We start from the raw sequence: 12073 nt of genomic DNA, 5'->3' as shown, positions 1-12073 counted from the left end.
GAGACCTAGCTTGAAGGCCAGAGTCCAGCCTGCTTCAGGTCCAGGGTAGACACCTGCAGATTTGGAAGTCACGGCAGAACCACGTGGAAAATGCCTTCCTTGCCCTATTCATTCATTGGACAAATCACTACTGAGCATGTACTATGTACCAGGTTCTCTTCTAGGTGCTGAGGACACAGCTGTGAACAAGAGAGGAGAAGTTCTGCCCTCACAGAAACTGTATTCTAGTTGGGGGGCGGGGGGGCACAATACCTAAAATAAATGAGTGAGACCTAGAGCACAACAGATGATAATCAGCGCTTTGGCAGGGAAGCAGAGCAGAGGAGGGGACGCGGGGTATCGGGGGAAGTGGGAGGGTGGTTACACTTTGAAATGTGGCCAGGAAAACACAAACCTGAGGAGGGGAAAGGGGGCACGCTGATATCTAGGAAAGGACGCTCCAGGCCAGGGAGCCATCAGTACAATGACCCAAAGCCCGGGCACAGTGAGCCTAGAGCACAGTGAGCCGGGGGGGAGAGCAGGAGACGAATCCAGAGTTACAGGGGCCTTGAAGGGCCATGCAGGCCACTGAGAGGAGGTCGGCTGCCACTGTGTGATCAGAAGCCACTGGAAGTTTCGAGCAAAGAGTGACATGATGCTGCCTGTATTTTAAGAGGATCACTCTGAAAATAACTGAAGGAGGAAAGGCAGAGTGCGCAGAGCAGTCGGGAGTTACTGGAATATGTGTGGGGCCCCACCAATGAGCCCAGGGCTTAGGACAGGGCTGTGCATGATCCACATGAGCCCTGCCTTCATGGCACTTGCACTCTGGTTTCCAGATACATCCAGGGAGCAGTCCCCTGGCCCCTGAGCAGGGGGCATCCACACACAGTGAACCAGGAGAGAGGACAGGTACGGAGGTCAGTGCCCGGCGCTGAGGGGCAGACTTATGGACACCAGAGCAAGTCCACAGAGGAAGGGCTTTCCAGAAGAAGGTGGAGCAGCCTAGGCCATGGGCAGGAGAAAAGAGCCAGTCAGACAGGCCTGGCCTAGCCCACTATGGGATGATAGGTGTCAGTAAAAGTGGGGAGGAACCCTTCCAAGTTGACCTCTGTGCCCTGGACAACGGATGCTAGAGTTCTGGGACACAAGGGGTGACTTTTGCAAGCTGTGGGTCTGGTAGAGGTGGATCCCACAGCCAGGTGCCAGGTCTTCTCTCCTCGGTATAAAAGGTTCCAGACTTGGGGCTTTTAAAAGACTCAAAGGCAGAATGTGGTGCCATTCCAGGCCAGACAGCACACGCTCCTCAAGCAAAGGGCACGTCGCTGGGCAGAGGACAGACGTGGCGTTAGCCGAGACTCCCGCGGCCCACCCGGCAGCACAGTGCAGAGACGGCGTCACTGTGGAAGCCCTCCAGGTCCACCCTCCGTTGGGACTCTCAGAACAGCCCTATGATGTGAGCAAAGCAGCTGCCAGGGTCCGTCTTTCACGGACGAAGAGCCAAGGCCAGAGTTGTTACATAGCTGCCCCAAATCACACAGCCAGTGGGTGGAAGAGTCTGGACTTGAACCCAGGCCTTGGGATCCTTTGGTGCCTTTTCTCCTGCGGAGCACAGCTGTAGGGCACAGCAAAGGCCCCTATGACCTAAAATCGAAGAGGGGCAAGGTGGCAAACCTGGGACAGGCCCCACAGGCCAGGCTGGGCACCGGACAGGAAGCCCAGGCCAGCTGCCACAGTCAGCTCAGGTCTCCCTCATCTGTGAAACGGGCATGCTGAGAGATACCCATGTTCTCCGAGGCTGAGACCAAACACTGGGCACCTTTCTCTCCTCCATCCCTTTCATAAATCTTTACTGTCTGCCTGCGACGTGCCAAGCCTGTTGCTGGGTGCTGGGGAGCCAGATGAAGAAACCGGTGGGTTCCTGCCCTCAAAGTGTGTACTGTACCTCCCAGTGGGGAGAGACAGGAGCGAACAGGCAGCGCGGCGGATGACCCATGCTCTAACCGTGGTGCCGCCAGGTGGGAAGGCACACGTGACCATGGACACGGCCCCCGCTGGGCACGCTGCCCTGCCCACTCCCGGCTGCCACCCGTGTCCTCCGCCAGCCCCAGCTCCCGGAGCCCCGCGGGCTGCAAGCAGGGCTGAGACAGCCCCGCCTCAGTCCCCCAGCCTGCCAGGAAGGCAGAGGGAGCACGAAGAGTCGCAGCATGAAGCAGGGGGGCTGGAGGGGCCTGCCCACCTCTCCCCGGCTCTCCTGCTCCAGAGGCCAACAAGAGCCAAAGAAGCTGCTGTTTCAAGCCTCCAGGATGGATGGCTGCGGGCTCTGACACTGCAGGAAGGAGATAAATGACTGGTCATTTCCCCCTGATGCACTTGAAGGCATCCATTCTCCCAGCTGTACCAAGCTCAGGCAGCCCCCCGCACAGAGCCAGATAAGCACTGACAGATGCGGGTGGGAGCCGGAGTGTCCTTCCCCCTCAGAAGGACACAGCCAGACTCCTCTGCAGGCCAGGAGAAGGTCACGGTGTCCACTGGCTCACACCTGGCTGGGGGCTCCACGGGTCCTTTCCTTCGCCTCCCACCTCGCCCACCGCTCCCCCCACCCCCCGCCAGGCTCATCCCTGCGAGGAGCACCCGGGAGAGGGGGAGGGCCAGGGGCAGAGGGAGCCAGCTGACAGGCTCATCAATCTCGGGCTACATGCTTGGCACATCGGCATTCCTTAAGTTGTTCCCGGACTGGGAGGGTGCTGAAGGAGTCAGGGGTACTGTCTGGAGGAGAAGAGAAATCACGCCAAACATCAGAGAGCAAATGGTGGAAGAAGCCTGGAGACTATTAAAATGTGGGCCATGTACAAAAGCAGTAGGGAACTAATTAAGATGCAGGATTTGCAAAAGCTGGGGAAGTTGGCCGCAGCCTGCTCCCATCTGTGGGGTTCTGCTGGTGCAGTGTGGTGGGGACAGCATCCTAGGCCGGCAAAACAGGCCTCTCCACCCCTGCCCAAGCAGGCAGGACTCAAGCTTCTCTGCCTGGACCGCCCCCTTGTGGGGGGCGCCCTTCGGAGGGTCCCCGTGACTTGCTTGTTGGTCTGCTGGGGCACCCTCTGCTTTGAGGCACCCTAGGCTACCATCTCCTCAGGGGTCCTGCCCTTCGGCTTATGTTCCCCCAATGACGTGTGGTGGGTGGTGACCATCCTGATCATTCATCCCCAGTCACTGAGTGGCTGCCAAAGGAAAAAAAAAAAAAAAACCCTAGAGAAAGAACCAGAACCCTATTATTCCTGGCTGCCTTCCCTCCCATCACCCTTGGAATTTGGCAAGGGTGGCAAAGAGCCGTGTTGCTCCCCAAGTATCCTGGAGCAAAAGGGATTTACAAGGCCTTAGGTACATTCCAGGAGCAGAAAGAACATCTGTTGTAAAGGCCCTATTGGTCTGAGAACACCACCGTGAATGCGTGTGTTGGGTCCTGGAGCAACATGGCGCCAGTTCCAACAGGCTCTCCCTGAGGGTTCTCTCCTTGGCCTCACCGCGGATCTCCCCTGGGAAATTAACTTCCTAATTCAGTGCCACAGTTCCCCAACCTCTAAAACGAAGATAAAATCTACCTTAGACCAGGGGTACCAAAGGGTCTGGGGTTGGAAGCTGCTAAATTGATCTAAGCAGACCATCCAAGCATTTAATCCAAAGAGACACAAGTAAAAGTTTGTTCCCAGCCTTTTTCTTCTCTTCATCCAAACACACGTGCGCGCACACGCACACACACACACAAAGTGAAGTTAAAGGCCTCTTTTTTAATCAGCTGGCTTTTGCCCAACATCTGCCCTGCTTCAGGGCCTTCTGGTGGATATCTACTATCCACCTTTCTCTCCTGCCAGCTCAGCTCCCCCTTCACAAGGACAGAGCTCCATTCTTGGGGAAATGGTCCAGGGGAGGCCCCTCTCTGGCACCAGGCCTCTGCCCCAGTCTTCATGTTGCATGAATTGTGATAGCTGCGCCGTGAAACACCTTGCATTCGCCTCTGCAGCCAAGTGCAAGCAGCAGAGAACACTGAACTCCATTGTCAGTCAGCGGAGAGAAAGGAGAGAAATAATGTTGTATGTGTTGTCCTTCAGACGCCCACGCAAGTAGGAGGTTGCAAGATATTTATTCAAGACAGATTGAAGGGGTGATGTTAGGCGTGAGAAACACATAGGTCCAGGGACACAGAATGTTTTCAGGTCCCAAAGAGCTCTCCGCAGCTCTCAGCCCCATCCCACCCACACATAGACACATTTTTATTTTTAGTGAGTAGTAAAGAAACACAGGCAGGATGTCATAGTCACAGTGAGGAAGATGGGATGAGGATAGCAAGACAGGGGGTAATCCACCGGTGTGTGATCCAGCTCTGAACGATGACTGAATGGCAGCCATGATCCGCCTCCCCTCTCCCCGCCCTGAGATGTGTCCTTAGCCCAGACGAGCTCTCTGCCTTTCAGGGGCTGAACCAGATGTAGACGGTTCTGCAGCCCTGTCCTCAGACCTTCCCCAAGGTCCCTCGAGATTCCTTAATCTACACCCCCTCCCCTTGCCTTGACCTGGTTTCCTGACAGAGCTCTGCAGACCTGAGGTCAAGGACAACTCTTACCTGACGGCCTCTGTTGCGGAAAGCTACCCTTCACTGGCAGGCTTCAGGCAGGGACACAAAGGAAGACAAGAGGTACAAACTGGGTGTTGGCATGATAAATTGCTTGTGGCATCTCCTCATTGTCCACAGAGGGGCCTGACATGGAAGAAAACTCATGCCTTGAGACAATTCTGTTCCAGGCCAGTGCCCCCGTCTCTCACAAATTGGGGGAACTCCTCTCCCTCTCCCCCTGAAGAAATGAGGGTGCTGACGGTGGAGCCCAGGGGAGGCTCTGAGCATCACAGACATAACTACATTCCTGGAGCTTGTCAAGGGGACCTCAGGAGACTCGCAGCGGGAGGCTGGGAGGGAAGAGAGAAGACAGGATGGTATCCTAGGCGCTGGGTGGTGGAGGGGTGCCAAGGATTGATTGGTTCATTCATTGGTTTTCTTTCAACATAAACTTAGTCTTCTAGTTTCCATAAATTTAAAGCGATTCAGCTCAGGTTAGACAAATTGATTATCGATTTTCAGCAAGGTTTGCCCAAAAAGGATTATACATAATGTTGTGCAATTTGCTTTTCTTTTTCCACTTAACAATATATCTTAGACATCTTTCCGTTTTTTTCCCACTCATTTCTTTAAAAGACAAAATAGTATTCTATTTTATGAATGTACTATATATTTAACTAGTCCCCTACCAATGGACCTCCTGGTTGTTCCCATTCTTTGTTGTTATTGTTGTTACGAACAATGTCACAATGGATGACCTTACACATTGGGAGTATATATTTATCTGTAGGATAAATTCCTAGCAGCAGAATTTCTAGGTCAAAGGTCATGTGCCTTGTAAATACTGATAGGTTCTAAGCATCGACCTCCCAAAAGGTTATACCCAATTCCACGGCAGTGTGTTAAAGAGAGAGGAGATCCCTCACCTCTCCCCTCGTCCCTGTTTCTTTCTGCTGCTCCTCTAGCCCTGGGAAGGCAGCCTTCGTTCACCCAACTGACTGTCCCCACCTCCTAGGAATTTATAGCAAATGCTCCAGGGACTCTCACCATGACTCTAGCCTGAGTCACACTCAGAAGTGGGCAGAGCCACTGGAAGGTGGGGACCTGCCAAGGGGACAGAGAGGGCTGAGAGCCAGCTTGGGTTCTATTCACCAGCAGAAGGGACATCATTTTGCAAACATGCAGCCAGAGAGGGCGTCTTCTACTCTTGCACAAAGCTGCCATTCCGGCTAGCTGAGGCCCTGGATGAAGGCCCTTTTCTGACATTTTGGCTTATGTGAAAAATTCAACTTCAACCGTGCGGCACCTCTAGGAAGACAGTGATCCGTGCAGCTTCGCGTTCTCTAGATGCTCCCTGATGCTCCGAGGTCCAAGGCTGAGGTTCCTTATCACCGACTTTCAGGCACTCCCCCGGCCGTTTCATTCACAGCCTGCGGTGGCCCGCTGGTGCAAGGGGCAGCCTGAGCGTGCGGCCCCCGTAGGGCAGACTCAGAACGGTAAATGGAAATGACACGCATTTGGCCCACGGCTTGGGGGGTTTTGTTTTTAGTAGGCGTAGCTGTAGATCTGATCCCCCAAATTGGGGGAACAAGTTCGCCTGAGAGAGAGCTCAGTTATTTATTCCAGGACTGGCTGTTTATTGTTTCTCAGTGCCTGGATGCTGGCATGGAGGGGAGAGCCCAACAAACTTGGGATCTTTTGCCATGTTGGGACATGGCTACGCCTCTGAGGGCCCATTCTTAACAAGCTGGCACTCACTTTTCCCAGAGAGCATCCTCCCACAGGACCGCCACATCTCAGGGGGCTGGGCCGAGACCATCTCAGCCTCTGCCCCAAGCACGAGGGCAGAGGCCAAGGCAACCTTTTAAAGGATCGCAGATAGAGACATGATGTGCTGGTGGGCACTTGGCTCCAGCGAACCCCCAGCCCCAGGGCTCTTCCCTTTCCCACTGCCCACAGGTCATGACATGTCTGTAGACAAAAGGGCCAGACACTCATAAAACAAATTCTTCCTCAGTCTCACCAACAACGAGACTGTCAGTTCCCAGATATGTGAGCAGCACAGTAAACCTTGCGTGGCTTGGCGCTATCCGCAGCCAGATTTCCCTAATATATAAAGTGGGCTTATTCCACTTTGATGCCCTCCTTCCTGCTCTACCTCCCAGGGCTATGGTAAGGACCAAAGGAAATGCTATAAATGAAAATGCTTTGTAAAGGGCTTTGTAAATGACACTGTGCTGTTCAGACACTGGTTATGATGATGACGATGATGATTCAATCAGAGCTCCCCAACCCCTGGGTGGCAGTGATTGGTAGGGCAGATGTAAACTCAAGCCAGCTAATCAGTCCTTCCCAGGACTTCTCTGCCACAGCTATTGAAGGGGACTTTCTGCTGCGTCTAAGGAGTGCAGAGTCTGGGACTGCAGATGGCCACCTTGCCTGCCCCACAAGGAGAAGAGAGAGGTGGAAAGAGGCTCAGAGCCCTCACTACAATGTTTGAACCCCTAGATGCAGCTATGCCTGAAACCAGGGCAACGCTGAGATCTAACATTACATGAACCAACTTCCCTTCTTTTTCCTTAGGCTAGTTGGAGTGTGTGTCTGACATTTATAACTAAAGGAATTCCAACTATCTCTTGGGTGCATATTAATCATTTATGTATTAGTTTTTTAATCACAAAATAAAGTTTTTAAGGGAAACGCTTTGCTAAAGTTTTTTTTCTTTTTTTTAAGTTAACGTACCTATGAGCAGCGCAAAGAAGCAGAAAAAGCACTGAATAGAGAAATTGAGCAACGTGGATTCTCTGCTTGTTCCCACAGGAATTGCTGTGTGACTTTGAGTAAGTCTCCTAACCTGCCTGAACCTCATACAATAAGGAATTGGAGCTAATGATGTCTAAGGTATTTTACAGCACGAAATGTCTTCAGTTCCATAAAAGACATTCCAATTAATCTAATATGAAGTGTTCTTAAAAGACTTTCTAGGGGCACCTGGATGGCACAGTCTGTTAAGCATCTGACTCTTGCTTTCGGCTCAGGTCATGATCTCAGGGTCATGGGATCATGGGAGCAAGCCCCATGTCAGTCTCTGAGCTCAGCATGGGGTCTGCTTGAGAGTCTCTCTCCCTCTCTCTCTGCCCCTCCTATTCCTGCTCTCTCTCTCTAAAATAAATAATCTTAAAAAAAAAAAAAAGACTTTCTATATAAACGTTAAGAATAAAGACTAACAATTTAAAATTAGCATCAAGCACTTACAAGAAAAATCTTTTAAACTGATAAGTTGCATATGAGATGTCCTCCCATTTGAAATTTCATATGAATTCATACATGCATGTGAAAATACTCGTTGCATCTCCAGTTAAACTGGGAAGATTAGAGACAAAAAATGGGAACAACCTGGTTAAAATAGTTGCAGTACATTCATACAATGGAATATTGTGTAACTGTAAAAAAGGAATGAGGAAATTCTTTATATATTGATAGGGCCGATGCCTGAGGCACATTTTTCAATGGAACGGGCAAAACACATGGTGGCCGTGCTATGTCAAAAGACGAGGAAAAGGTCATATGGATGTAATTCTTGGTGTGTGCATAGACAATCTCTTGAAGAATCTCAAGAAACTGGTGCCACTGATGACCTGATGGCCTCTTTGGAGACTAGGTCTTATTTTTCACTATGCATACTATATATGCTTTTTATCCTTGGAATGTCAAAACACGTGACTGTGTTGCTTACTCAAATTTTTTTTTAATTCTAATTAAAAGAGTAAGAAAGGGGGGAAAAGCGGTAAAAAAGGGCAAATACTATTACATATGACTTAGGTGAACCTCATGGTAAAACTGAACCCCAACTAGGAATCCCCAAGTACCACTGTGCCTATGTATAGATGGGGAAACATACCCAGAGGGTTCACATACTCCACCATGGAGACACATCCAGCTAGTGGCAGACACCTCACTAATACCCTCCCTTCAAAGTCCACACAGACGACACAGCATGTAGTCAGCCTCCCGCTACAGCCCCTCCTGCAAAGCCCTGGATGGGGTAGAATGAAATTGGTCCAGGTAAGGATGGAGCCAGGGGTCGACCAATGAAATTGGTCCAGGTAAGGATCGATCCATGGCACTTCCAAAAGAACAGGATCAATGATTCCGGAACAAAGAAGGAGGAAGTCCCCACCTCCAAAATAAACTGTTCATATCGGTAATTGCTCATGTTTAATAAAGAAACATAGGTGATGTGGAGTCACACCATGCGGACTTCTGATCTGACCACCTGTAAGTCTTTAAAACCAGTGTTTCCAAACTTGAGTGTGCATCGTGGGGAATGCAGTCCTCGGGATATAGTAAAATGCAGACTCTGACTTAGCAGGTCTGGGGTGAGACCCAAGATTCTGCATCTCTACCAAGCTCCCTGGGGCTGCCTATGCTGCCTGCCGGTCAAGACCACACTTTGAGTGTAGTTCTAGAACAACTCCAACCAACATGGGCACCCCTAGCCATGTGTGCACCTACAATGTGGCCAGTCTGCAATGAGATATGTTAAAAGTGTAAAATATACACTGGAATTAAAAAACAATACAGGGGCGCCTGGGTGGCTCAGTTGGTTAAGCGACTGCCTTCGGCTCAGGTCATGATCCTGGAGTCCCTGGATCGAGTCCCGCATCGGGCTCCCTGCTCGGCAGGGAGTCTGCTTCTCCCTCTGACCCTCCCCGCTCTCATGTGCTCTCTCTCATTCTCTCTCTCAAATAAATAAATAAAATCTTTAAAAAAAATAAAAAATAAAAAACAATACAAAAAAAGAATGTACAATATCTCACTCATCATTTCTATATTGGTTACATGCTAAGATGATAATATGACTGCTGTGTTGGGTTAAATAGAATCTATAATTAAAATTAATTTCGCCTGGTTTTTTTTCCTTTGTTTAATGTGGCTACCAGAAAGTATAAAATGACACATGTGGCTGGCATTATATTTCTACTGGATTATACTGCTCAGGGAGGCTTGGCTCTCCTACAACCTCCGTCTTGAGAGTTTGGAACAATCTCAGTCACCACCCAGAAGTGTTTGCAAGGGTCTGTAAATTCTGCAGGGCCATCAAGAACGTGGATAGAGCTCATTGAAAAAATCTAGCCTCCACCCATCTCTAACAAATAAAACTTCTCCGACGAGTGAAATCTATGTTAAAATAAACAATCGAAACAGGCTTAACCATAGAACCATGAGTGAAAGCATCCCAAACAATTGTGAATAGAGATTTTGCAGAGAAAATGCAGGCTAAGAAATCAACATGGAAAGGCGTGAGGTAACCTTGCCAGGCAGCCTTCCTTAGTCAGGTCTGCATTGTTTGGTGACAGTGGGAGCGGACATGTCAGCCCTGCCTTTGTTCCACTTGTCAGCACTGTCCCCACCACCCTGAGTCACCTCCCAGTCCTAGTAGCACCCCTAAAACCAGAGACTCTCTGAAAGCTGAAGACCCAGGACAATCACTTGGCCTCACTGCAACCCAGACACAGGTCTGAAGGTAGCCATCAAGTCAGAAGTGTTCTAACAGGTCAGTAGTGGAGAAAACTAACCAGTTCCTTCTGCATGGCCACAAAGCACTCAGCATCGCCTGGAGGCAAATTTTGAACTCAGACCCTCCCATTTCCATGCCCAAGATGGGTTCTATTTTTTACACCTCCTGGGGCCCTGTTGGAAAAGGCATTCCTCCTGGGCCTGCTCCCACCCTTGCCTGCTTGCTTTACTCCACAGGGTGGCAAGAGGGAGACGAGAGGAAAGGATGCTCAGGTGAATACATGGACATGTTTACACAGGAGAATAGGCACAGAGGCACACCTTTGGGCACCATGGGCCAGGTTCACTCTCCCACAAAACTCAGCTCTATAGACAAAGGAGCAAAGCAACCTTGTCCTGGGCCAGCCCAGCCCTCCCCACCGCTCCCACCAGCTCCAGAGGGCACTGACCAGGTTTTATTTCCAGCAGCCGAAGCTTAGGATCCTCAGGTGGGTGCAATCGTCTCTTCTTACGCCAGCAGCGGGCTGGGTATGTATATAGCTGGCCCGGGGCGAGGCCTGTGGACAGAGACAGCATAAAGGTTAAAGGCTCCAGGCTAGAAGGGGCCTTGGAAACCTCCCTGTCCAAGCTTCTCACTCACAGTGAGACTAGAAGACCAGAAAGGTAGCGTGACTTGTCAAGGTCACACAGCTGGTTGACGGTAGAACAGAGACAGTATCTAGGTCATCTGACCCCAGGACCCTTGCCCTGTCTGCTCCACCATGCTGTCTCTGTAAGCCCAGGACCATCATCACCATGACCAAGACAGTTCTGCTCTCCTGGTCTGGGGAGATCAGAGGGACCTCTTCAGATTCAACCTCACGACCGTGTTTCCAAGGCAGTAGACCTCCAGCTACTACCCATCAACTGCCCCTCTATACAGGTCCAGGTAAAGCAGGTTCTCTTCCAGGCAAAGCAGCAGAAGTCAGTCTGCCTACCTATAGATGGTCTGGACTGGGAAGCGTTTCAAGGAAACAGGATCAAGGATCCAGATCTCCTACCCACTGACTTTCTCCACCCACTGTTAGCTACTGGCATCTCGCTGAAGCCAATGCAAGCCCCAAGAACCTCCAACAGAATATAAGCCTACTCTGGTGACCAGGCTCCTCGGCCTGCAGAGCCAGCACACTTCTACATCCCTGCCCACTTGCCTGGGCCTTACAGAAAGAAATGGGCAAGAGTCCAGTGGCTGGGCTTATATGCCAACCACACTGTCTCTCAAGAGTCTCCATTTAGATTTGGCCTTTGGCACCAAAGTTCTACACGAGCGCCATCTGTCATAACAACCACAGATAGATAAATGGGGCTTGTGACAACCATTAGACCCATGTGGGAAGGTCACTTCCTAGACCTAGGACCACAGGGATAGAAAATATCAGGACCCTATTTCCATCGGCTGTCTGCCATTTGGGGACCTTTTGCAGAGACAATCTACCAAAGTTTCACTGCTATATATCCATTTCTCCATTTTTCATTTTTACTAGTCATCTCTACCCATTTATTGGTTTGGGTCCAAAGCAGAGGCAACTATTCCAGTACTAAAGGAAGCAAAATTGTCAAATTCTCTTTAAGTGCTAAGTTTCATTTTTAATCACATAGCTTCTCCCACAGGTCACAAGGCTATGAAGAAGTTGGAGGTCCCCACCGCTCCCCTATTCGGGTTCTCAGAAACCATTAAGGATCATGGAGCCTAGAAGCTCCAGAAAAATCTCTGATGTCATGAGCTAAGGGCTTTTCATGTCCAAGAGTCATCCTAATGCTTAATTTTGTTGATAGCTTCATAGCTTCTGCACAGTAGGAGGATCCCAAAGCTCTGAGCTCCCTGTGCTCTAAGGACCAGCCTTGTGGTTGATTTGGAGAAGACCAAATGAATCAAAGTAATATTGCTCTCCCTTCCATGGAAGGTCCAGTTTTGACCTCTCT

At 50.4% G+C, this 12073-nt stretch overlaps 1 protein-coding gene across 3 annotated transcripts in view; it reads right to left on the bottom strand.

The window, feature by feature from the left end:
* DPF3 (double PHD fingers 3) overlaps positions 1 to 11465 on the bottom strand; it is a 129068-nt gene extending 117603 nt beyond the window's left edge. The window contains exon 1 of one of the 3 annotated variants that reach the window (XR_014148371.1): positions 10561 to 11456. Coding sequence is in view for 2 of the 3 variants with exons in the window: in XM_081830269.1 (XP_081686395.1) it covers positions 10561 to 10687 (127 nt within the window). In the remaining variant the exon portion in view is untranslated. Of the gene's footprint in view, positions 1 to 10560 lie in introns of all 3 variants that reach the window. The other 2 variants (XM_081830269.1, XM_081830270.1) reach the window with 2 other exon arrangements.
* Between the last annotated feature and the right edge of the window lie 608 nt (positions 11466 to 12073).

The sequence above is a fragment of the Leptonychotes weddellii genome, chromosome 9 (genome assembly GCF_054177405.1).
Source record: "Leptonychotes weddellii isolate Sample4059 chromosome 9, ASM5417740v2, whole genome shotgun sequence".
Classification (NCBI taxonomy): Eukaryota; Metazoa; Chordata; class Mammalia; order Carnivora; family Phocidae; genus Leptonychotes; species Leptonychotes weddellii.
This window is presented reverse-complemented; position numbering and strand designations above follow the sequence as displayed.